General features: G+C 43.7%; 1 protein-coding gene across 7 annotated transcripts in view; it reads right to left on the bottom strand.

The window, feature by feature from the left end:
* Positions 1–256: 256 nt before the first annotated feature.
* Positions 257–27,494, bottom strand: part of LOC117365282 (WD repeat-containing protein 62-like) — a 442,332-nt gene continuing 415,094 nt past the window's right edge. For 4 of the 7 annotated variants that reach the window (XM_033955506.1, XM_033955508.1, XM_033955509.1 and 1 more), the window contains 4 exons: positions 25,174–25,225; positions 23,657–24,436; positions 1,942–2,027; positions 257–1,816 (listed from right to left, as the gene is read on the bottom strand). In XM_033955506.1, coding sequence (XP_033811397.1) covers positions 1,559–1,816; positions 1,942–2,027; positions 23,657–24,436; positions 25,174–25,225 — 1,176 coding nt within the window. In that variant the 3' untranslated portion in view covers positions 257–1,558. The remainder of the gene's footprint in view (positions 1,817–1,941; positions 2,028–23,656; positions 24,437–25,173; positions 25,226–27,494) is intronic. The other 3 variants (XM_033955511.1, XM_033955512.1, XM_033955513.1) reach the window with 1 other exon arrangement.

The raw sequence follows: 27,494 nt of genomic DNA, 5'->3' as shown, positions 1-27,494 counted from the left end.
TGAAACTCAGTAAGAACTTTGGATGGGTGTGGAGTACAACTTTATCATGATTGAATACTGTAAATGGTGGATCCGCTACCAAGGCCTGAAGTTCACTGACTCTGCTTGAAGACATTAGAGAGCCGTAGATATTGGTTCAAACGGAGGCTTCATCAATTTAGCAAGTACAACATTTAGAAAAGGTTTTGAATATGGATCTCAGTGCACAAGAGCTCTCAAGACCTATAATGGCCTCTGACATTCAACATTTGCAAAGTAGAATTTAAAAAAAAAATTTATTTTGAGCACTTTATAAAAATATATATGAAAAGGATCTATAACACACTAACTGGCATTTTAATAAGTTAAGCAAAACAATAAAAATGGAGTCCAAATCCCACAAATTAGAAGACAAAAAAAGTAGGAATAAAAACTGGGCTAGGCATTGGAACATCTGATGGGAATAATGCACTGTTGCAAGATGGCTTGAATTCTCAATAGGAGTCTTTTTTGACAATGGTGTGTAAACCTAACACGGTCTGTATTTTGGCCCAAATGGGTCTGCCTCAGGATATAACATAAACCAATCTTCTTACAAATATGAAGACAAACAATTGTTCAAATGTATCCAAAACACCATGGTTAAAATCAAATACCATAAGTTGCAGTAAGCTAGGAAGGGCTTATCTACTCTGGGCCCAGATCGGTTTATAATGTATCATTGTGATCCCTGAGGCAGGCCCATTTGGGCCGAAACATGGACCATGTTGGGTCTACACACCATTTGTCAATAAAGATTTCATTATTCCCTTTGAATGTTCCAGTGACTGGTCCCAATTTTTATTCCTCTTTCTTTATTGTATTTTAATAAGTTACACATAGCAACATTTTATTTTCTTGGAAAACCCACTATCACTAAATGCTGTAGAAACAAAATAAATTCAACATTACAAACATTAAAAAACACTTACATTACCTAATAGACCAGAATGTTTGCAGTCTCTGATTCTTACCATATTCTCCCTCCCAAGATATTTTAAGAAACAATTATACTTTAAAGAACAAACAATGGAACAATGATTGGGCTTACTTAAGTGTGTTTCATACAATCTTGGTGGATGAAACTTAAAGGGTTTGTTTCAGGCTTGATTTTTCCTGGAAATAAAAGATGCAGTTCCCTACTGTCAAATATCTTTAAAAAATCTATCTTGCACTTCAGTGCATGGAATGTCTCATTTGTTTTAATTGTCTGATGGCTAATTTGCTTCCTGATCACTGCTAATGTGATAAAACATTCAGACAGAATTTTAAAATGATCTAATTCAGATGTTTCCATTTCACTGGTAATATATCAACCCTCATTGGGAACCCAGTGTCAAATGTAAAACATACCAAATAAGGAAACTAAATTAAATTAGTGTGTTTGAATTTAATTCACTGTCACACAGAAGATATTTACTAAAAAGTCACTTTTGCTGATTAGCTAGTGCGATGCTGCTAGTGCAAAACCTTTTCCCTTGGCCATGGTTACCAACTTTCATAGTTGTCACTTTGCAGATCTATTTCTTCCGGCAGCTTTTCAATTGCCATCAATTTTCTTTTGCATCATTTTCAAAAGGAGTTCCGAATAGTGTTCTAGCAAAGGGACTGTACAGTTCTCCTGGCATGGTGTTATCTGAGATGTTCTATACTTCACTCTGTAGTCTTCATTTCGGGCAGAATTGCTTCCATGTTCCAGTACCACTGGATCCAGCTCTGTTCTCATGGAAAAAAAGGCATTGCCCAAGATGGATTTCATCTTCAGCTGTTCCTCTGGTGATTCACTGGAGCATGTAATCTGCAAATGAAAAACAGGAGATAGCAATATGGCATCATTTTACAGCTTGTTTTCATAGACAGCAATTCCTTTTAATAGCTGTTACTCATCACTTCACCGATTTGTAAACAGCAACAACATTTTACCTCACTGTAAAGTTGTAGTGCTCGTTGAAGAACATCCTGAAGCTCCTGGACAACCTTTACACAATCTTCAATAGTGACTGCTTCATCTAAGAAAAAAAGCAAGGAGATTGACCTTGTGAACAAACATTCTGCAAGTCACCCCCTGACAGGCCACCTAATTAAGCTAGGGGGTATGCACCCTAAAATTTTCTTTTTGTTTAATTTCCTGTCTCATTTATCCGATTCTTTTTGTTTTAAGAAGCGCATTAGTAGTACATACTACTGGGAAATGGTGAACTCTCTCAATAGTGTGTACATGTGCAAATACAGTAAGTATTATCAGGAAAGAGTGTGCATTATTTTTCCCAGTAGTCTGAACACTTCAGAACATAGGAAAAACCCTAAAATTTCAGCTTCTTTCCTGTTATTCTAGGTAAAATCATACATGAGACATGGGAAATGTCATCTGTTTGTCTTGGGATAAAGGAGCTTAGTAAGGTTAGAGTGTTACTAAAATGTGTTAGTAAAATTGAGATCTGAACCCATGAAAGCATATTTCTAGAAGGAAAGTAGTTTAACCTTCAAACTACTGTCCCCTGTTAATGGCACGTTAGAAACTTGGAAATCAAAATATATAAATTTTACTCCAGTAAAAATAAGGAACAGAGAAATAAGCCATGATAGATGTGGCCCTGAGTATTAAATAAGTGCCACATGAAAACACATGTACCCAAGAAGATAAACAGGAAAACCAAAGTAACAACTCCTTGTCATTGAACTCCTGTACCCTCTTACTTTGCTATAGAAGAGGGATCAAGGGTAACAGAGCTTAGCTGTGTGGTACCTCCAAAAATCGAATAAATTATTTCTGAGCCAGTGGCATCAAATGAAGGTAAGAAGATACCAGAGAGTTGATGGTGACCTAACTAAACAAAAAAAGCAATGCGCTTGTAGAGTTGAGGTGCTGAATAGAATCTTCCTGGGAAGCAATAGAAGTGCTCCAGGAAAAGTGGTCACAATTAACAGAAAACATGAGGGGAAATGGGCAACCACCAGGAGAAAACCTCAGTATTGCACAGAGAAGTACGCAATGGAGATTGACCGGATGCATTCACCACTGAGGAGATTTTTGAAGTGGTGAAGTAACCTTGATCTTACATACATAGTAACATAGTAGATGACGGCAGATAAACACCCGAATGGTCCATCCAGTCTGCCCAACCTGATTCAATTTAAATTTTTTTTTTTTTTTTTAATTTTTTTTCTTCTTAGCTATTTCTGGGCAAGAATCCAAAGCTTTACCCGGTACTGTGCTTGAGTTCCAACTGCCGAAATCTCTGTTAAGACTTACTCCAGCCCATCTACACCCTCCCAGCCATTGAAGCCCTCCCCAGCCCATCCTCCACCAAACGGCCATACACAGACACAGACCGTGCAAGTCTGCCTAGTACTGGCCTAGTTCAATATTTAATATTATTTTCTGATTCTAAATCTTCTGTGTTCATCCCACACTTCTTTGAACTCAGTCACAGTTTTACTCTCCACCACCTCTCTCGGGAGCGCATTCCAGGCATCCACTACCCTCTCCGTAAAGTAGAATTTCCTAACATTGCCCGTGAATCTACCACCCCTCAACCTCAAATTATGTCCTCTGGTTTTACCATTTTCCTTTCTCTGGAAAAGATTTTGTTCTACGTTAATACCCTTCAAGTATTTGAACGTCTGAATCTTCTCAGATAAGGGGTCAAAAGCTTAAGACCACCGAGATGCCAGAGACCACCGAAGCACTGAGGCGAATGGGATAACATGGACTGTAGATGCCATGTGGCCTATGCATATGCGTAATACCAGAGGGCCAACCTGCGGTAAATAAAAAACTGATAACCTTGCGAGCTGGCGTTGGGCGGGAAGGCACTTGCGCATATGCAGTGCGGGCAGTCTAAAAGCTTGTTAAAGCTTAAAGTGATCCAAAACAAGCAGGAAGCATATTCTCACATGTGGGACTCCCTAGCTTACTGCAATGTGATGGAGGGAGAGTTGGCCATTAAGAAGAAAATTAATTCTGTAATACTGCTTAGCCGAAATGACCATCTCATCTGGAATAGGATTCTAGACAGTAGTGAGATGTGAATACGTGAACTGAAGACCAAGTAGCTGCTTTGAAAATATCTTCCATAGTAAGAACACAAAAAAGCCACTGATGCTGCCATAGCTCGGACCTTGTGTACTGTAACACGTCCCTCGAGCTGCAGCCCAACCTGAGCATAGCAGAAGGAAATACAGGCTGCTAACTATGTGGAAATACTTTGCTTGGTGACAGGGAGACCCAATCTATTAGGATCAAATGAGATGAACAGTTGAAGAGCTGAGTGTCTTAGTCCTTTGTATGTAGTAAGCCAAGGCAGGCTTACAGTTCAAAATGTGTAGAGCTGTTTCTCCAGGATGAGAATGAGGCATTAGGAAAAAAACCTGGAAGCACAATAGATTGATTCAGGTGAAATTCCATAACTACTTTTGGGAGGAATTTAGGATAAGCCCTGAGAACCTCCTTGTCATGATGAAATACTGTAAAAGGTAGGTCAGAAACCAATGTTTGAAGTTCACTCACTCGATTAGCTGAAGTTATAGAGATCAAGACCACCACTTTCAAGTGAGAAACTTTAAGAAGAGTAGTTGCCAGTAGTTCAAATGGCTTCATCAGACTAGTTAGGACTACATTAAGATCCCAGACAACTGGAGGCAGATTGAGCAGAGGTTTGAAGTTGAAAAGTCCTTTCATAAACTGGGAAACAAGCGGATGAGTGGCCAGAGGTTTATTGTTGACAGGAGCATGGAAAACACTAATAGCAGTGAAGTGAACACTGAATGAAGTAGTCTTAAGTCCAGAATTGGATAAATGGAGAAGACAGTCCAACACTGAAGGAAGAGGAGAGGAAGAAGCATCCAGATCATGGAAATTACATCTTGAATTGAAGCGTGTCCACTTATGTTGTTAGCATTGCCGAGTAGAAGGCTTCTGGAAGCGGCTATAATGGTTTGTACTGAATCAAAAAGATTAGAATCTGCTGAAGTCAGACTAAGAGGTACCAAGCTGTCAGTTGCAAAGATTGCAGATTGGGATGTCAAAGAGTTCCTTGATTCTGAGTGAGCAGATGGAAAGATCTGCAAAGAAATTGGATTCTTGGCACTCAGCTGAAGTAGAAGGGAAAACCAAGGTTGTCTGGGCCACCGAGGAGCTATCAGGATCATGGTGGCTGATTCGTGATTGAACTTGACTAAGTTCTTTAGAATGAGAGGAATTAGCAGAAATGCATAGAAGAACTTGTTTGTCCAATCCAGAAGAAATGCATCTGCTTTAAGACAATGAGGTGAGAACTCTCTGGAGCAGAATTGAGGAAATTTGTGGTTGTGAGGAAACGAAAACAGGCCTATCTGAGGAGAGCCCCAAAGAGAGATGATGTGGCGTAAGACTGTGAAGTTGAGAGACCATTCGTGTGGTTGGAGAAATATGCTGAACTTGTCAATGAGGGCATTATGCTTGCCTTGCACATATATGGCTTTGAGAAAATGTTTTGAGGAATTGCCCAATTTCAAATGCGCTTGGCTTCTTGTTGATGTTCTACTTGATTGTCTGTTTAAACAAGGACGACTTGGTTGGAAAGATGCTCCTGAAAAGTTTTTAGGGCATTGTGAATTACCCGCAGCTCTAGCAGGTTGATGTGGAATGTCTTTTCTTGAGCAGACCACAGACCCTGTATCCTGAGACTGTCCACCAGGTGGGATCCCCAAGCATACGCATTCGTGGTGAACACTTTCTGATGTGGGGGAATGTGAAACAAACCTCTGGAGAGATTTGTCGGATTCATCCACCACTGGAAAAATTGGTGAAGAGGCGAGTTGACTGTGATCCATTGGGATAAAGGATTGAGATGCAAGGGACCACTGATCTGATCTGAGATAAAGTCGTGTGAAGGGGGATAACATGAACTATGGATGCCATGTGACCTATGAGTCATATCGTTTGTCTTGCTGAGATGGATTGTAGAGTGGAGACATGACTGCAAAAATGAAGTAGTGTCTTGTTGTTGTTGAGGTAGAAAAGCCCCTAGAACAGTGGTGTTGAATAGGGATCCTATGAATTGCAGCACTTGAGAGGGTTGAAGTTGTGACTTGGGAAACTTGACTTTGAACCCTAAAATCTGGAGAAAACTTATTGTCATTGTCATCTGTGTTGCTGAATGCACTGCTTGAAAAGATAGAGCTTTTTTCTGTCAATCGTTCAGATATGGAAACACTTGAAACCCGTGGGTACGTAGGGTTGCTGCACCACCATTCTTGAATACTCTTGAACAAGCTAGGCCGAATGGCAGAACTTTGTACTGGAAGTGTTGATGAACTATCCAAAAATGGAGAAACTTTCAGTGATTGGGATGTATGGATATGTGTGTGTAGGCCTCTGAGGTCTAGAGAGCACAGACAATCATTTCATTCTAGAAGTGGGTATAGAGTCCCTAGAGAAAGCATGTGAAACTTTTCTTTCACTAGATATTTGTTTAAGGCTCAGAGGTCGAGAAATGGACAAAGACCTCCCATCTTCTTTGGAATTAACCTGGAGTAGAACCCATGATTTTTCTGAGAAGGGGGAAACTACTTCTATGGTATTTAGTTGAAGTATTTCCTGAAGAAGGGAAGTCTGTTGAGATGTGAAAGAGGACTCTCTTGGAGGATGGTCTGGAGGAATGGTGATAAAATGGAGTGGCCCTTGATGACCTTGAGGACCTAGGTGTCCGTGGTGATGAAAGTTCAATGCCGATGATACAACTGAAGTCAAATTTTGCTGGGTTAGGGAAGAGGCTGAGAAGGAGGAATTTTGGCTATGCTCTCTAAAAGCACATCAAAAAGACTGGGCTGGCTTCTGAGGAGCCAAAGACTGAGGCTTCTGTTTCTGCCTCTTTTGTGGTAGAGGCTTAGAAGAAGAGGATGTTGTTGGATAACTCCTCTCATAGGAAAAAGAAGTACATCTTTGAGAAGGCTTAGATAGTTGAGCCTTAGATCCCGTTAAAGTATTCCAACTCTGCTCAGTCTGAGTAGCATCATCCATCTTGTTGCTGAAGAGTTATTCCCTGAGACAAGGAATGCTGGCCAACTGGTCTTGAAGATTAATATCCATGTCTGAGACTCACAGCCATGCAAAACATCTTTATAGCAATAGATATTGCTGATGCTCTGGATGTTATCTCAAATGCGTTGAATGCTGTTCTTGCCATAAATTTTTGTGTTTGAAGTAGGCCGAGTAGTCTGTTGAAATTCTGGTAGGTAGTCAGATGGAATATAGTGCTCAAAATCAGCCAACTTCTTTATGAGCTGTTTAAGGTAAAAAAGACATGTAGAAATTGTAATTGAGAACTCGGTTAGCTAACATAGAGTTCTGGTAAAGACAACGTCCAAATTTATCCATAATACTATCCTCAGGTCCTGCTGGTGCAGTGGCATAGACCCTGGAGCTGGAGGTTATTTTCTGAGTTGACCCAATAAGCAATGATTGATGTGATAATTGTGGTTTATTAAATCCAGGACAGGATTATATTCAATAAAGAGAGTCAATCTTTCTAGGAGCTATGGTAACAGAGAGGGGGATTTCCCAGTTCTTAGAGTGTATCTTTGAGAAGATTGTGTAGAGGCAACTTAAGAAGCTTTTTAGGAGGCTTACTGTAATCTAAGGTATCAAGGAGCTCTGCTTTGGGCTCAGTATTCGACTCCAATTTGACAGGCAGAGCTTTCCCCAACTGCCTGATATATTCTGTATATGAAAGTCCTTCTGGATGAGATCTTTGTCTGGGAGGAGGGGGGAAATGGATCTGATGGGATGCCATAGGACTCTGGAGCAGATAATGTATGCTCTTATTCTGTATAAGTATTGTGTTGAGACAGGTCAGAATTGACATCTTGTACCCCAGGAGATTCTCTGTAGGATGAAGATCTTCTAGATTGAGGAGTCGTTTGAGTGCGAGAGAGTCGAGAATTGCTTCTTCGATTAAGTCAGTACCGATCCGATGACATCGATGCAATGTTTAGTCAGTATGGTGCGATGATGTCTTGGATCTAGAACAGACAGTGGTACTATGTGATGTCAATGTTCATCGATGTTGCGATGCAGAATGTCAATGCTGCTCGCCAATGCCAAGATGTAGTGCGGTGCTGTTGCAATGCAGACCTCGTACCAGTACCATGTGGCCTCGATGTGCTAAGCTCAGGCTGGGCAGGTACCAAGGGTGTCGATGTAGGAACTGGTACCGAATGCAACTTAAATAGGTCACTGAGCTCCTTCTGGAAGAACTTCAGTTGTTCTCTGAAGAGTTGCACCAGTACCCTTGGCTCAACAGCTGGTACCATCAGTTCTGCAGGGTGTCAATGGGTGGGACACCTCGATAAGGATGCACACCCCATATGAGACACTGCCTGTACTGAAGGAGATCGATGGCATTAACACTTGGCCTCATCAAGGGACTTGGTGCTGTGACACAAATTAGGAAGAGGATGGCTTCTTAGGAGGCTTGCCCTATGGAGGAACAGTATCTGATGTTGATGCCGGTACCACCGGCTCAGATTTATCACTAGAGTACGTGGCCAAGCTGAACAGCTTTTTCTGCTGGATACATCGAGCCTTTAATGAGCGTTTCTGTAGTCTAGAAAAATGAGTACAAGTGTCTATTCGATGCTCAGGCCCCAAACACTGTAAACGGTAACTATGTGGGTCTGTGATGGAAATAGGGCACTGGCACCGAGAGCACCTTTTGAAATCGCTCAAAGGTTTAGACATGGATGGAAAAATCTTGGCAGTGAAGTCAAAAGACTCAATGGTGATACCAAGATGAAAAACCGCCGAAGTAGGAAAAAAGAGGGCCAAAAGGCCCAATTGAGGAACAAAAAAAAAGTTTGTTTGTTTTTTTAACAGACCGAAGAACACTAAGAATAAAACAAAAAAAGAAATAAAGCCAAAAGGCAAAAAAGAGAAATGTTTACATGAAGGCAATGTGATTTTGGATGGAGTCCAAAAAAATAGCACTTCGCTCCACGGAAAAAAAAGAACTGAGGTACTGCGAGCCAACGTTGGGCGGGAAAGCACTCATGCATGCGCAGTGGGGGCAGTCACAAAGTTTCTAAAAACTTAAAGTGGCAATGCACTTTTGACTCTGTTCATACCGGGCTCCATGGATAACATCACCCACATGTGAGAATATGCTGCCTGTTTGTCCTAGGATAAATAATGATACCAAAGTAGTAGCAAGAAAGGGAATAGAAGCTCATGAACAGAGTCTTAACTGACTGAAAGAATATAGGATTATTTACTAAAGGAAACATGACTACAGAAAGATGAAAATTGTATTAAAAAAGCAATGAATGAAAAGATGTGGTGGATGTGTTAGTCCACTCTTCAAGGTAATATGTAGAAATAAAAACAAAGGAAAAAAATCTAGAAAAAAATCATTGTTAGTCCAATAAAAAAGGTATATTTTTTTTTCTTTATGTTTTTTGTTTTATTTTTACATATTACCAAAAAAAAAAAGAAATGAAATATGGCTCTTTTTGGGAGACATTTGCAAAGGCACTAAAATACTTATAAAATATGAAAAGAAAAGATTGTGTGATTTTAATCAAATAAAATGACAGGGTGGGTTTGTGCCGGTCTGGAGGGACAAAAAGAAAGAAAATGAGTAGGTAAGGACTAATTTTTCCTTCTTTAGCATCCCTCCAGACCGGCACAAAAACGGATGGGACGTACTAAAGCAGTACCCATCATGGGTGGGACCCTGAAGGGCCACCACAAGAACAGATTCACCAAATACCGAGTCCCGATGCGCCTGAACGTTCACACAGTAATGTAGAACAAAGGAATGGAAAGAAGACCAAACTGCAGCCTTACAGATATGCATCAGAGGCACAAGAGAATATTCAGCCCAAGAAGCTGCTTGACCCCGAGTGGAATGAGCTTTGAGAAATTTTGGACAGGCTTCTTTTGAAGAAGGTACACTGAAGCGGATGGCCACCAGGATGGTCTCGGGGCTAAAGGGTCTCCCGTACGAGGAAAGACTGAGCAAATTGCAGCTCTACACTCTTGAAGAGTGTAGGGAGAGGGGAGACATGATTGAGACATTTAAGTACATCACAGGACGGGTCGAGGTGGAAGACGATATCTTTCTTCTCAGGGGACCCTCGACCACAAGAGGACATCCGCTCAAACTCAGGGGAGGGAAGTTTCGTGGAGACGTCAGGAAGTACTTCTTCACGGAGAGAGTAATCGAGCATTGGAACAAGCTTCCAGTGCAGGTGGTCGAGGCACGCAGCATCCCAGACTTCAAGAACAAATGGGATACCCATGTGGGATCCCTACGAGGTCATGCCAAGGATAGGGTCACTAGGACTTGAATGAGTGGGTCAGTAGAGTGACAGTAAAATTACAATGAGCGGGTCAGTAGAGTGACAGTATAATTACAATTATACTTAAGAGGTCAGAAGACCTAAGAGGGTGGGTAAATAGTGTGGGCAGACTTGATGGGCTATATGGCCCTTATCTGCCGTCATTTTTCTATGTTTCTAAGCGATAGCCTCCTTAATCCAGTGTGCAATTGTAACCTTGGAAGCAGCCGTTCTTTCAATATATCAAGGGGAAACAATCCGCAAAGGAAGCGGTGGGACCGTTGGATGACCATGAAATAAAGGGAGCGCTAAAAGAGGACAAAGCAATCGCTGACAAACTGAACACATTTTTTTGCATCTGTATTTACCGAAGAAGATTTACACAGTATACCGGAACCCATCAGGCTATATGCTGGACACGAAGATAGAAAGCTGACAGGATTGACGGTCAGTCTAGAGGACGTGTGTAGGCAGATTGATAGGCTTAAGAGCGATAAATCCCCGGGATCGGATGACATCCATCCGAGAGTCATCAAGGAACTGAAAGGGATCATAGCTGAACTGCTTCAACTAATAGCCAATCTGTTGATCAAATCGGGAAAGATTTCGGAAGACTGGAAGGTGGCGAATGTTATGCCAATCTTCAAGAAAGGTTCGAGGGGAGAACCGGGAAACTACAGACCGGTGAGTCTGACCTCAGTACTGGGTAAGATGGTAGAGGCGCTGATAAAGGACGCTGATGGTAGAGGCGCTGATAAAGCATCATTGATCACCTTGAGAGTCATGGGCTTATGAGGACCAGTCAGCATGGTTTTAGCAAAGGCAGATCGTGTTTGACGAATTTGCTGCACTTCTTTGAAGGAGTAAACAGGCAGATAGACAAAGGCGACCCAGTCGATATTCCAAGTTTCCAAGTTTATTAGGTATTTTTGATTTATCGCCTATTCAAAATTCAAGGCGATGTACAAATAAAATAGTTGGTAACACACTTGCAATTATTAAATTAAACAAACAATTATCTAAAATACAAATAACACATATAACATTACGTTTAAAGGTAATTTAAATAGGGTAGAGTGAAACATAAGGAAAAATTATTTAATGGTTACATTCAATAATATAATTATTAATTCGAATTTAAAATATTTAATTAAATTCAGGGGAAAAACGATAGGAGGGGGGACAAAGACAATTGACCTTTTAAGTTAAGAATGCGGAAAGAAAAAAAAGAGAAGAATTAGTTATTAAAGGCGTCTATATATAGAAAACTTTTAAGTTCTGACTTAAATTTTGTTAAGTTTTTTTCCTGTCTTATGTATAATGGAAGATTATTCCAAGCTTGAGGGGCTGTTATGGAAAAAATAGTGTTACGCCTTGTGTTAATAAATAGTGTTACGCCTTGTGTTAATAAATAGTGTTACGCCTTGTGTTAATATTGTATATTTGGATTTTCAGAAGGTGTTTGACAAGGTTACATATGAACGACTACTTTGGAAAATTGCGAGCCATGGAATCGAGGGTGAAATACTCACATGGATTAAAAACTGGCTGGAGCATAGGAAACAGAGTGGAGGTAAATAGACAATACTCGGATTGGAAGAGCGTCACCAGTGGGGTGCCACAGGGCTCGGTGCTTGGACCCGTGCTCTTCAACATCTTTATAAACGATCTGGACATTGGCACGACGAGTGAGGTGATTAAATTTGCGGACGATACGAAGTTATTCAGAGTAGTGAAGACGCAAGGGGATTGCGAAGATCTGCAATGTGACATAATCAGGCTCGAGGAATGGGCATCGACATGGCAGATGAGGTTCAACGTGGATAAGTGTAAAGTGATGCATGTAGGTAACAAAAATCTCATGCACGAATACAGGATGTTCGGGGCAGTACTTGGAGAGATCTCCCAGGAACAAGACTTGGGAGTTATGATCGACAAGTCGATGAATCTGTCCACACAATGTGCTGCAGTGGCAAAAAGGGTGAACAGAATGCTAGAAATGATAAAGAAAGGGATCATGAACAGATCAGAGAAGGTTATCATGCCGTTGTACCGGGCTATGGTGTGCCTGGTATGCCCTCACCTGGAGTAATGTGTCCAGCACTGGTCACCGTACATGAAGAACACGGTACTACTCGAAAGAGTACAGAGAAGAGCAACTAAGATGGTTAAGGGACTGGAGGAGTTGCCGTACAGCGAAAGATTAGAGAAACTGGGCCTCGTTCTCCCTCGAACAGAGGAGATTGAGAGGGGACATGATCGAAACATTCAAGGTAATGAAGGAAGTAGACTTGGTAGACAAGGACAGGTTGTTCACCCTCTTCAAGGTAGGGAGAACGAGGGCACTTTCTAAAATTGAAAGAGGATAGATTCCGTACATAAGGAAGTTCTTTTTCACCCAGAGAGTAGTAGAAAACTGGAACGCTCGCTGTCGCTAGTGCTTGTTTGCACTTTGAACATCGGGACAGGCAGTCCCGCTGCTGCCCGACCCAGCCAGCTGAGAGGGTCCTTGGAGAAGGAGCCTTAAAACGCCGGAGAGCAGAGAGGGAGCCTGTCGCTAGTGCTTGTTTGCACTTTGAACATCGGGACAGGCAGTCCCGCTGCTGCCCGACCCAGCCAGCTGAGAGGGTCCTTGGAGAAGGAGCCTTAAAACGCCGGAGAGCAGAGAGGGAGCCTGTCGCTAGTGCTTGTTTGCACTTTGAACATCGGGACAGGCAGTCCCGCTGCTGCCCGACCCAGCCAGCTGAGAGGGTCCTTGGAGAAGGAGCCTTAAACCTTCGAACAGCCGCGGTACGCGGCCCGCGGTTGCGAGCCCCGGGTCGCGAGCTGAAGGGGCGTGGCTAAAGGGGCTTGCCCCTTTTGAGCCCCTTCGGAGCCTAAGAGGAGCAGGGAGCAGGACTACCGATTCTTCAGCATGGGCAAGAGGAAAGCTAAAGCAATACCATCTGCTGCAACAACAGGCCCGATGGATCGCCATCTTGTGGTTCCTACCTTGCCTCCTGTTGAGGAACAGGTAACTTTTAATATTCAAGCTGTCTCCTTATCTTCTGGGGAACCAACACCACCTCCTCAACCATCATATTCCTCACGGTTAGAAGAATCTCCTTCCCCTTTCAAGGAAGGAATAATTTCTTCTTCCCCTCAATCATTGTCATTATCTGGTCTGGAGGTTTCAGGATAGTCCCTGGGGCAAACTAAAGAACTAACCCCAGTGCAGATGATTACTGGGCAAAGCTCGGATGTTCTCCCCAGGGATAAAGTGATCACTCTAAATGATGTTTGGCTTAGTATTAACAGAATAGAGTCATCTTTACAAAAAACCGTTTTGAACTTATGTCAATTTTCATCTGATGTAACTGTGAAAATTAAAGAACAAAATAATAAAATTGGAGAAACAGCTGTAAAGGTTGAAAAGTTAGATCAGGCAGTAGGTAATTTACAAGCTAGTGCTGTTTCTAATATAAAGGATAGTATGATGTTACATGCTAAATTAGAGAAAATGGAAAATGCTATTAGAGTTAAGAATCTTCGTCTGTTAAATTTTCCTACCACACATTACCTTTCTTCAATGGAACTCTTGAAAATGTATTTGAGGGAGATATTACATTATAATAAAGTGGAGACCTTTGAGGTCGATAATTTATATTACATTTCAAGAGATTCCAAAGAAAAGGTAGAGGAAGGTGGAATGGATAGAATAGTATCACCTGAGAGTTTGAATGTATCACAGTTTTTGGAGTCATCTAAGGACATAATTGAGAAACGAGCAACTCTTCTCGTGACCTTCAAGACAGAGCTTGAGAAACAAGATATTTTGAAATTATATTTCCTGAAAAAGCAAGAGATGTTTTGTGGTCAACGGGTGATAATTTTTCCAGATGTCTCTAGACAAACCCAGTTTAAGAGGAAACAGTTCCTTCAGCTAAAGCCAAAGGTTTTGGCAGTCGGAGCTACTTTCTTTTTAAAATTTCCATGTAAATGCCTGATTTCATATGGAAATGATAAATATGTGTTTTTTGATCCAGCCCAGGTGGAAGATTTTATTAAAGAGAAACCTTTGTTGAAAGTTTAATTCCTTATATTTAGTTCATTTTTGGAGGATGATGTATAATACATATAATAGCCATTTGCCTGTTCCTAGATAGTAGATAGAAAGATTTGCTTTGATGTTTTATTTGTACTGGCGATCAGCTTTAATGTGGACTAGGATACGGTTGAATTAGTTTCCTTATATATTATGTTAATTCCCGTTTGGGAATTTACATTTTGTATTTTTTGTGTTCATTCATGTATGTTTGTTACAAAGATATTGTAATGAATAATCCAATAAATAAAGAATTAGAAAAAAAAAGAAAACTGGAACGCTCTTCCGGAGTCTGTCATAGAGGAGAACACCTTCCAGGGATTCAAGACAAAGTTAGACAAGTTCCTGCTGAACCAGAACGTACGCAGGTAGGGCTAGTCTCAGTTAGGGCACTTGTCTTTAACCAGAGGGCCCTTCGCGTGAGCGGACTGCTGGGCACGATGGACCACTGGTCTGACCAAACAGCGGCAATTCTTATGTTCCTCTTATGAGGACCTAAGAGAACAAACAGATGGTCCGACTTACGGAACTCCTGGGTCTGCTGGACATAAGAACGAAGGACTCTTCAGACATCCAACTTGCGCAACTGCCTCAGCTCCAACAAGCCCTCCAGACTACCCAAGACTGGGAGGACCACAGACTAGTTGACATGAAACGATGAAACCACCTTTGGAAGAAAGGAGGGAACCGGCCGCAGCATGACCCGCATCCTAGAGAACTCCAGGAAGGGAGGACTACATGAAAGGGCCTGCAGTTCTGAAATGCATCTCGTGGAAGTAATGTCCACCAAGAAAACCACCTTAAGAGTAAGGTCCTTCAATGTACAGGTGTCGAGAGGCTCAAACGGTGGATGAACAAGCACAGAGAGAACTAGATTGAGATCACAGGCAGAAACCGGTGGCCTAACTGGAGGCCAGAGTAATTTCACAGCTCTCAAGAACCAAATCACATCCAGAGAAGAGGCCAGTCATTTACCACGCAAGAGAAGACAAATGGCAATCTGCACCCGAAGGGAGGACTGGGCAAGGTCCCGTTCTAGGCTATCCTACAGAAACTCCAAGATGTGAGGCAAAGCAGCTCGAAGGGAAACTACACTATGCACGTAACACCACTCTTCAAAAAGACCCAAACATGGACATAAGCCCAAGAGGTGGAAAGTCTCTGCGACTCTAAGAGAGTTGAGATCAACTTATCCGAATATCCCTTATTCCTTTCAAGAGCCAAGCTTTAAGACAAAAGGGACCCAGATCGAATGGAACACTGAATCAGAATGGAATGGAACACTGAGTCAGAAGATTGGGCGAGAGGGGCAGTGGGAGAGGTTCTGCTACTAGCAGACAAACCACATCTACATATCACGGGCGCTTAGGCCAGTCCGGAGCCATGAGAATCACACGGCAATCCAAAGAACTCTGCCCACCAGAGACCACAAAGGAAAGACATACAGCAGGATCCAGCGCATGACTAAGAAAATTTGCCTGGTCATTGTCCACACCGGCAATGTGGGATGTCCTGAAGATGAGCCTTCATCCATTCCAGGAGAAGAGAGGTCTTCAGCACCACTAGATGACTCTTGGTGCCCCCCTGATGACTGACATAAGTCATCGCTGTGGCATTGCCTGAGAGAATGTGAACTGCTTACTCTACAGCAAGGACTGGAATTCCACCAATGCTAGCCGAGTGACTCAGAAATTGAGCTCCCCAACTGAGGAGACTGGCGTCCGTGAGAAGCAAAGTCCACTGGGGCTGATCGAGACTCACTTTCTGAACTAGATTGGAAGACTGGCGCCACCAGCAAAGACTGCGACAAACTAAGCCCTGAAGTGGGACCGGAGAGTCCATAAGTCCATAAGAATCTGTGGCGACCACCACCGAAGAAGCGCATACTGCAGAGGATGCATGTGAGCCCGAGCCCACTGGACCACCTCCAAGGAGGCCACCAGAGCCTTGTGCCTGCAGTCTTGTGCCTGACATGCTGACACCCAACAACTGCAGAGTCTTGTGCCAGCAGACATTGGCAATCCATCTGCAATTTGCACACCCTGTCCTCCAGAAGAAAAACTCTCCCCAAAAAGAACACCAAGATACTCCAAGCGCCGAGACGGAGTCAACCTACTTTTGGACAGGTCAATCATCCATCCCAGGGACTGCAGAAACTCCACAACCTGAGTTGTAATCTGGGAACACTCCTGCAATGACTGCTCGAATCAACCAATCATCCAGATAAGGGTGTACCAGAATGCCCTCCTTGCGCAAGGCCACTGCCACCGCTACCATAATCTTGGTGAAGGTGCGTGTCACCATAGCTAGACCAAAGGGAAAAGTACAAAATTGATAATGCCCTCCCAAAATGAAGGAAGTGCTGATGGGAGGCCCGAATAGGAATATGCAGATAGGCCTTCATCAGATCGAGAGAAGTCATAAATTCCCCAGGTTGGAAAGCAAAAATTACAGATTTCAGGCTTTCCATTATGAAAAGACGGAACGGAGAGCTCTGTTGACACCTTTGAGATCCAAAATAGGCCGAAAAGATCCCTCTTTTTTGGGCACCACAAAGTAAATGGAGTACCTGCCGGTGCAAATCTCCTGAGAAAGCACTGTGACTACCACTTTGAGGTCCAACAACCTGAGCAGAATCTGATGAAAAGCCCTCTTCTTCCAAGTTGCCTGACAAGGAGAGGAGAGAAAACGATCTGGCAAAGGTTGAGAAAATAAAGGCGAAAGAGTTGGCGTTCATGAAATATAAAAAAACCCAAGAAGAGGAGAGCAGAAAAGACTACAGGGTGAAACTGAAAGAAGCCAAGAGAGAGATACGTTTGGCGAAGGCACAGGCGGAAGAACAAATGGCTAAAAATGTAAAAAAGGGAGATAAAAATTTTTTCAGATATATTAGTGAAAGGAGGAAGATAAAAAATGGAATTGCTAGGCTAAAAGATGCTGGGAACAAATATGTGGAGAGTGATGAGGAGAAAGCAAATGTGCTAAACAAATACTTCTGTTCTGTGTTCACAGAAGAAAATCCTGGAGAAGGACCGAGATTGTCCGGCAAAGTTACACGAGAAAATGGAGTAGATTCTGCGCCGTTCACGGAGGAGGGTGTTTATGAGCAACTTGAAAAACTGAAGGTGGACAAAGCGATGGGACCAGACGGGATCCATCCCAGGATACTAAGGGAACTCAGAGAGGTTCTGGCGAGTCCTATTAAAGACTTGTTCAACAAATCTCTGGAGACGGGAGTGATTCCTGGGGATTGGAGGAGAGCGGATGTGGTCCCTATTCATAAAAGTGGTCACAGGGATGAAGCAGGAAACTACAGGCCGGTGAGCCTCACTTCAGTTGTTGGAAAAATAATGGAAGTGTTGCTGAAAGAAAGGATAGTGTATTTCCTTGAATCTAATGGGTTACAGGATCCGAGGCAACATGGCTTTACAAAAGGTAAATCGTGCCAAACGAACCTGATTGAATTTTTTGATTGGGTGACCAGAGAGCTGGATCGAGGACATATGCTAGATGTAATTTATTTGGATTTCAGCAAAGCCTTTGATACAGTTCCTCATAGGAGGCTGTTGAACAAACTTGAAGGGCTGAAGTTAGGACCCAAAGTGGTGAACTGGGTCAGAAACTGGCTGTCGGACAGACGCCAGAGGGTGGTGGTTAATGGAAGTCGCTCGAAGGAAGGAAAGGTGACTAGTGGAGTCCCTCAGGGTTCGGTGCTGGGGCCAATCCTGTTCAATATGTATGTAAGTGACATTGCTGAAGGGTTAGAAGGAAAAGTGTGCCTTTTTGCAGATGATACCAAGATTTGTAACAGAGTAGACACCGAAGAGGGAGTGGAAAATATGAAAAAGGATCTGCAAAAGTTAGAGGAATGGTCTAATGCCTGGCAACTAAAATTCAATGCAAAGAAATGCAGAGTAATGCATTTGGGGATTAATAATAGGAAGGAACCGTATATGCTGGGAGGAGAGAAGCTGATATGCACGGACGGGGAGAGGGACCTTGGGGTGATAGTGTCCGAAGATCTAAAGGCGAAAAAACAGTGTGACAAGGCAGTGGCTGCTGCCAGAAGGATTCTGGGCTGTATAAAGAGAGGCGTAGTCAGTAGAAGAAAGAAGGTGTTGATGCCCCTGTACAGGTCATTGGTGAGGCCCCACTTGGAGTATTGTGTTCAGTTTTGGAGACCGTATCTGGCGAAAGACGTAAGAAGACTTGAGGCGGTCCAGAGGAGGGCGACGAAAATGATAGGAGGCTTGCACCAGAAGACATATGAGGAGAGACTGGAAGCCCTGAATATGTATACCCTAGAGGAAAGGAGAGACAGGGGAGATATGATTCAGACGTTCAAATACTTAAAGGGTATTAACGTAGAACAAAATCTTTTCCAGAGAAAGGAAAATGGTAAAACCAGAGGACATAATTTGAGGTTGAGGGGTGGTAGATTCAGGGGCAATGTTAGGAAATTCTACTTTACGGAGAGGGTGGTGGATGCCTGGAATGCGCTCCCGAGAGAGGTGGTGGAGAGTAAAACTGTGACTGAGTTCAAAGAAGCGTGGGATGAACACAGAAGATTTAGAATCAGAAAATAATATTAAAGATTGAACTAGGCCAGTTACTGGGCAGACTTGTACGGTCTGTGTCTGTGTATGGCCGTTTGGAGGAGGATGGGCAGGGGAGGGCTTCAATGGCTGGGAGGGTGTAGATGGGCTGGAGTAAGTCTTAACAGAGATTTCGGCAGTTGGAACCCAAGCACAGTACCGGGTAAAGCTTTGGATTCTCGCCCAGAAATAGCTAAGAAGAAAAAAAAAAAAAAAAAAAATTTTTAAATTGAATCAGGTTGGGCAGACTGGATGGACCATTCGGGTCTTTATCTGCCGTCATCTACTATGTGAAAACTCCAGAGCACAACTATCCCGAATCACCTCTAGGACCCACTGATCCATTGTGATCTCAGCCCATCCTCAGTAAATCTCCAGCAACTGGGCTCTGACTGGAACCAGGGGAAGGACCCGCAATGAGTCACTGGGCTGGACAGGTGACGGAGGAGCCTCTAGAGGAGTTGCGACCCCCCCCCCCTCCGGCATTGGATGAAACATTCTCATGCGTTGGATGAAACATTCTCTGAAAGGAAAAGAGGTTGCACCCCGGCAAGGGTAGTACCTACAAAACTCATTCAAACATCCCTGGGAAGAACCACCTCGTGAAGCCTGGCGTGGTCGGCCCTCTGGCAACTGAGGTACTTTAGAGTCACTCAAGGTCTGAACCAGCTTATCCAACTCCTCCCCGAAGAGAAAGGAGCCTCTAAAGGGAAACTTACTCAGCTTAGCCTTAGATGCCGTATCCGCCGACCAACCCCTAAGCCACAAGGTACGTCTGGTCACTACATCAAGAATGGATTTGGCTGAGGCACATAACAGATCATACCGCTCAATCTTAGCAACTTCCCGATTCACTAAGGACTGATTCACTAACTTCCTGATTCACTAAGCTGTCTCATGTTCAAGAAATTTCTCAGACCACCGGAAACAAGTTTGGGCTACCAGACCACCACAAATCACCGCCTGGACAGCCAGGGCAGCCAGATCAAAACTTCATTTAAGAAGAGCCTCCATTTTATGGTCCTGAGGGTCTCTACGGCCGAGCCACTTTCTGTGTGTAATAGCCAAGACCACCACAGGAGATTTAAAGGAATCTCTATCCCCATCTGGAATGGGGTAGTCTTGCCATGGACCGTGCCAAATGAAAAGGTGCGTCTGGAACTTTCCACTGAGCGTACACTACATCCCGAATATCCTGATGCATAGGGAAAGAGCGGGATGCTGACCGGATCTCTCTAAGAAGAGGATCCACCACACGAGGGGGGTCCTTAGCTTCCTCTTTAAAGTGTAAAACTGAAGACACCTGAAGAATGAGCTCCTGCAATTCTTCCTAATGAAAAATGCGCACAACCGATGCATCCTCGCCAACTGGCACCTCTGAAAAGTCTCTGTCCAAAACATTAGACTCTCCTAATGGATCTGAAAGGTCCTCCACAAGATCCAAGTGCTCATCCAGAGAAAACAGATCAGCCAAAAAATAATCCTTGTTCTAAGACACCTGCGGCTGCTTGGACGATGGCTGAAGAGGCAGCCACAGCAGGATACTGAATGGGGGTGGCTGTGGAAGGGAAACCACCCCTCCAGACGTCCCTGCAACTCCTGGAACAGAAGATGCCTGTAAATAAGCCTTGCACATGGCTAACAAAAAATTAGGGCTAAACAACCCCAGCAGCAATCCAGAAATCATAGCAGAAGCAGAAGACACATTTAAGACCTGTTCCTGTCATTCTAAGTCAGGAGGAAGATCACAGGAGGCTGTGGGCAAAATGGAGGTGCTTCCCACCAAAACCAAGGGAAGGGCTGTCACTAAACTGTCACCTGAAACAATACATGGCATTGAAACCAAACTTGACCCTGCCACTACAGAACCACTGCTAGTAGCCCCAGTCACAATGATAAGGGAATCCCCAGCCTCCCCGACAGTCCGCAACACTGAATCTGCCAGACCGCCGGCAGATAAGAAAACCTCGGTGTGGGCGGCAGGTGAAGCCCGGGCATCACCACTGCCTCCCACCAACAAGCGGTGCACACATGAAGGGGAGCCTGACATGCTGACACCCGAAGCCAAGTCCCTCTTGAGGCAGCCAGAATATTTTGTGCACCCGCTAACCGCATCCACTGCTCGGTGTCCACATAAAATGCACTTGTGCTGCTTTTTTGAAGCGCTCATACTGAATGCACCAAAAACCCACACAACACCATACTGTAAGCTCCTTTTATTTAGAACATAAGAACATACGAAGTGCCATCTCTGGACAGACCCTAGGTCCATCAAGTCCGGCGATCCGCACACGCGGAGGCCCCGCCAGGTGTATCCTGGCATAGTTTTAGTTCCCATATCCTCTAAGCTTCTCATAAGGAGATGTGCATCTAGCTTACCCATACCCAAGTCACTTTATGCCATTCATAAGGAGATGTACATCTAACTTACCCTTAAATCCTAGAACGGTGGATTCCGCAATTACCTCTTCTGGGAGAGCATTCCAGGTGTCCAACACTGTTGTGTGAAGCAGAACTTCCTGATATTTGTCCTGAACTTGTCCCCCCTTAGCTTCAGTCCATGTCCTGTTGTCCGTGTCACATTGGACAATGTAAATAATTTTTTTTTTTCCTGCTCTATTTTGTCGATTCCTTTCAGTATTTTGAAAGTCTCGATCATATCCCCTCATAGTCTCCTCTTCTCAAGGGAGAACAATCCCAGTCTCTTAATTCGTTCCTCGTATTCCAAGTTCTCCATGCCCTTTATTAGCTTCATTGCTCGTCTCTGCACCCTCTCGAGCATTTTTATATCCTTCTTTAGGTATGGAGACCAATGTTGGACGCAGTATTCCAAGTGTGGTCTGGCTCTATAAAGCGGCATTATTACTTTCTCCGATCTACTTGTGATTCCCTTCTTTATCATGCCTAGCATTCTATTTGCGTTCTTCGCTGCCGCCGCGCATTGCGCCAACAGCTTCAGGGTCCTATCGATTAATACGCCCAGGTCCTTTTCCTGTTCGGTTTTTCCCAGAGTTTCACCTGACATACTATATTTGTGTTCCTTATTTTTTCTGCCTAAGTGCATCACTTTGCATTTTTCCACATTAAACTTCATCTGCCATTTGTCTGCCCATTTCTCCAATCGGCTCAAGTCGCTCTGGAGTTCCTCACTGTCCTTCTGCGAGTTGATTGCCCGGCATAGCTTTGTGTCATCTGCAAACTTGATGATCTCACTGTATGTTCCATCCTCTAGGTCGTTGATGAAAATATTAAATAAGATGGGCCCAAGTACCGAGCCCTGGGGCACACCACTAGTTACATTCTCCCAGTCTGAGAACTTCCCATTTATGCCCACTCTCTGCCTTCTGTTCTCTAGCCATTTGCCTATCCATCTTAGTATATCTCCTTCTATTCCATGGCCTTGCAGTTTTTCCTGAGGAGTCTTACATGTGGAACCTTGTCAAACGCTTTCTGAAAATCCAAGTATATAATATCCACCGGTTCTCCATTATCAATTTGTCTGTTCACTGTCTCAAAAAATTGAAGTAGGTTCTTCAAACATGTTGGCGGGCTCTCATCAGGTCGTGTGTGTCTAAATGCCAGGTTATGCTATCCTTGATCAGCGCCTCAACCATCTTCCCAGGTACCAACATGAGACTCACAGGTCTATAGTTGCCCAGTACTCCTCTTGATCCTTTTTTAAATATCGGCATGACGTTCGCTATTTTCCAGTCGTCCGGTATCTGTCCTGTTTTGATTGAAAGGTTGGCAAATTTTTGCAATAGTTCTCTGATTTCCACTTTTAGCTCTTTCAAGACAGTCGGATGAATTTCTTGTGCCTTTTTTTTTAACTTCTAACAACTCACCAGCTGTCTCAAACAGCAGACCCCACAGGCACTCTAAACTGTAGTCTGTGCTGGACAAGTGGCCAGGTGTACAGTTGAGACTCCTCTAAATTCAGAAAATCTGGGGAGGTAGGGGAAATGTGGGATGGGACTCGACCCTTCTGAGTGTGGCACCCCTGAGTTCAGTAGGACCCCCCAAGAGGGTTCCCCAAGCTCTGTCCAGACAGCAAAAAGGCCAAGAAAAAATTCCCTAACCAGATCCAACTGGCCCAAACAAACATCAGCACAGACTGCACAAGCTTACCACTCCACCTGCTTGGGACTGAGAAAAGACTGATTGTAATAGGGACTGCACAGCCCACTTGTACTGTAGCCAAAAGTCAATGTCTCAGTCTCCACTTGCTGGCACTTGAATTAGGCGGCAAAGCTTTCTGCTGTGGCTCCTCTAAAAAAATGTGGGGAGGTGGAGGAAATGGGGGGGAGGGACCCAGCATGAGACCCCGAGGTCGGACGGACCCCCAAACAGGGCCCACCCAAGCTAATCCGGCACAAAAACGGGGACTAAGATCCCTAAACAAATTCCAACAGCCCTACCAAGGGAGATGGGTACAGCTCACTCATACCTGCTAGAGACTGAAAGAAGACTGACAGGAATAGGGGATGGTACCTATTATGTACTATTCCACAGTTTTGTTTCAGTGTCCACCTGCTGGTCATGATGAGATATATACCTGCTTGTAAGATTAACCTCTACCGGTCTGGAGAGTGCTAAAGAATTAAAAGTTTAAAATAAAAACTGAAATTCTAATACTCACTGATTTCTCTCTTGAAGATCCCATTATTGGGAAAATCACGAACAGACTGAGAAAAGTCACGTGTCCAGTCAACACTGGCTTGGTTGTCTCCAGATGAATTGTTTGGTAGCGCTGGAAGCAATCCGATTCGATTTGAACACAAAGATCCTGTCAAAATTTGGGTGGAGACCTGGCTAGTGAAAGTCACCTCTTCACAGTCAACATCTCTTGCTTTTGAACAGTTTGGAGACCTTTTTCCCTTCTCACTATCTAGCAGCTCCGTTGAACTTCTGTGTTCATTCCTACCCAAGGATTTCATTTCAGTGGGAGTAACTGCTGAAAGATACATCTTGGAAGACTGGTTCACCTGCTTTTCTTTTTGCTTGTCAGAGAATGCAGAAGAAACATTTAGCATTAGCTTTGCTCGTGCCCCATGGTTTCCACTTGGGTGTGCTGTATGTTCTGGTTGCTTCAGATAAAGGTTTTTCATGCAGTCTGTGTTCAATGTATTAGCAGCCTTCTGGTCAAGAGACATAGGCGTTGGCAAGTCTGAGAGGTCGACTGATTCAGAAGAAGTGGCATTGATGTTATCCCCCACTGAAATGCTACGAGACATTTTAGCTTTTGAGCTTGCTGTTGCTCTCATGTAGGACTTGCATTTATTTACTTGGCTTGCTGCTAGGTCTTTGCATATGCCAGGGTGCTGAAGGGATGACTGCCTAACTTTCTTCTCATTTTCATGCGTGTTCAGTACAAGCGATGGGGACTTAGATGTTTCAGATGATCCATGTGTTTCTATTACTGAGTCAGAAAACATAATGCAATTACATCTTTTAAGTCAATAATGGATTTGAAAGCTAGCTCCTGAAAATTGTAATCTGTACATGGAGATGAAAGTTACATTCTCCACTAGGTTACCCCAGCCATTCTTTTCACGTAGATTTTAAGATAGTAATTTTGTAGCAATCAAATATGCAAATAAGTTACCGTATATCAATTTTCAGAGGGAAAGTTGGTGAATACGTTCCTATGGAAAATTACCCCACAAAACTTCACATGCAAAAGTTCTTGAAAATTTACAAGGATACTTTTGAAAATCCAAAGTATGCTCCTCAGTACAAATGCTACCTCTGTTCACATCCAAGTGGCTACAACTCTCCAGAAATATTTAGTCATAGCACCATATCCATCTAAAACTATGAGAAGACGCAGAACAAAATGTCAAACTATAAAAGTTGTGTATTTTATATAAATGCCTCTGGGGTTACTTTATATTACAGAAAACAAACCTTGGACTATACTTGTTGAATATAAAGACTATATGAAAAAATAACCCCCTTTGAGGCACCATTTACTATTACACATTGATTGCTGCTTGTTGGCAAAGTTAAGACTTGAGCCCACTTAGGAATAATCTTTTTTCTACTAGAAAAAAAGTAAAAAAACTTTTTTTTATACAGTGACCATGGGTGATCTAAAGTCTTTTTAGTTGAGCATCTGTTTATTTTTCTGCACAGCTGACTATCAAACTCACTTACCTGAAATGCTATATCCATTGGAATTTCTCTTCTTCTCAGTCATATCTAAAGTCTTTAAAGGGAGAAGAGAAGGGTAGTTATTTACACCAGCATATGTTAGTCTTCCCATAATCAAGCAACTTTTCCCCCAGTAGAACTGGATCCCTTAAATAGCACCCACAGAATCAGAACTTTTCCACTGATAAGACGCTAATGTCTTGACTACAGGTAACCTGACTATGGGCTAGATTCACTAAGCAAACCGATTGTGTACTGATTGGTTTGCGACCCCTTCGTGACCCAATTTCCCTCTGACCCGATTCACCAACCTCTCCTCCGATTTGATTCCGATCTGTGCATGCATATGAGGGGAAACGACATGCAAAGTAGGCAAGGACGCAATTCACTAAACAAATCTGGGACACCAACTGGGCTGGCCGATCAACAGATGAAGTGACAGCTGGGGACCAGTTGCACATGTCCCTGCTGACTCTCCTGCTTCATTGCCACCCTGAAATCTCCCGTGTGTGTGTGTGTGTGTGTGTGGGGGGGGGGGGGGGGCGTTTTTTGACAGGTAAGTCTTTTCTGTTTTTTTTCCCCTTGGCACAGATATTTTGCGTATGTTACACACGCAAAATATCTGCCCCATTAAAAAAAAATGAAGACAGGCAGACCTGTCAAAAAATGGCTGAGGGCCCTCCCCTTGACAAACGCGATCCCCCATGGCGAGCCACAAACCGCTCCACCCAACGCTGCCCTCCCCGCCCATACAAATATGTCAGGAGGGATGCCTACTCCCTCCTGCCAACAACTGGCCCACGCCCGGCTCTGGCTCGACACCCCCCCCCCCAATACCTAAAAGTTGGGAGCAGGAGAGGTGCCCAGTCCCTCCTTCTCCTTAAGCTTCCAGCGCTGTCTTCGGGAGCAGAAGGAACTACAAAGTGCTCCTGCTATTCCTCATAACATTGCAAATGTGTGCCTTAGGCCCCGTCTCGATGCATCTTGTAATGCACAGGGAGGAGCCTAAGGCTCTGATTGGCTTAGGCGCTTCAGGCCCCTTCTTAGGCTCAGCCCTAAGGAAGTCCATGATAGGCTCAGGAGCATGAGTCGCCTGAGCCAATCACATGATGCACCTTGGTGGGGCCTAAGGCCCACATTTACCTTGTGGGAGCAGGAGGACTTTGTGGTTCCTTCTGCTCCCAAAGATAGCACTGGACGCTGGAGGCCTAAGGAGCAGAAGGGACTAAGCACCCCTCCTGCTCCCAACTTTTAGGTATGGGGGGGGTCGGGCCGGTCATGTGTGTGTGTGTGTATGTGTGTGTGTGCGCGCCGGGCGCGCATGGGGGAGGCTTTTTTTTTTTTAATGTGCCTGAAAGAGGTCATTGCCAGACGATCCTGAAAGTTGGGATCCATATCGATGGTGTGAAGTCAGGCCAGACGGCGCATTGCTACCGAGAATTCAGTGACCTGGCGCATTGCTACCGAGAATTCAGTGACCCTTGAGGAAAGTTAAAAGGCATCATAAGATGACTGAAGAAGGTGCAGGCGCTCTTCTAGAGTCTGTCATAGGGTAAAACACCCTCCAGGGATTCAAGACAAAGTTAGGCAAGTTCCTGCTGAACCAGAACGTACGCAAGTAGGGCTAGTCTCATTTAGGGCACTGGTCTTTGACCAGAGGGCTGCCGCATGAGCGGACTACTGTGCACGATGGACCACTGGTCTGACCCAAGAGTGGCAATTCTTATGTAACATGAGTTGTGCCAAAGTGGCAATGACTTGCTGAAACTCTAAAAGCCTGTGTTGAGCAAGGTTTTTAGAAAAACCAAGGAGTATATCAATAAAATACCTGAAATAAGTAGTAAAGATAAAATTATAATTTAAAACCCTGGAGGCCATCATCGAATTTTGATAAAGACAACAGGCTAAACTTGTCCATGGTCCTGCCCTCTCTACCAGGAAGTACGGTAGCATAGACCCTGGAAGGGTGACTCCTCTTCAATGAAGATTCCACAAGAAGGGATTAATGAGATAGTTGGGAGTTCTCAAACCCTTGATTCCAACTTGCCTGGAGTCTCCAGGCAAGGAGTATTCAGGTTTCATTTGAGACAGAAGCCTGTTAAGAGGAAGTTTGAGAGAATCTGCAGGAGGCCGAGGCATACTCATTTCCTCTAAATACTCCTTAGAGTACTTAGAACCAGCGTCCAATTTAAGATCCAGGTCCTCAGCCATTTGACGATGGAAGGAGGAAAAGGACAATTGATCCGCCAGAGCATGGCCTCGAGAGGGACTAGATGACCTCGAAGCGCCTCGAATGGAGAATGAAGGTGAGGCATCTCTGGAGT

Source organism: Geotrypetes seraphini, chromosome 8 (genome assembly GCF_902459505.1).
Source record: "Geotrypetes seraphini chromosome 8, aGeoSer1.1, whole genome shotgun sequence".
Classification (NCBI taxonomy): domain Eukaryota; kingdom Metazoa; phylum Chordata; class Amphibia; order Gymnophiona; family Dermophiidae; genus Geotrypetes; species Geotrypetes seraphini.
This window is presented reverse-complemented; position numbering and strand designations above follow the sequence as displayed.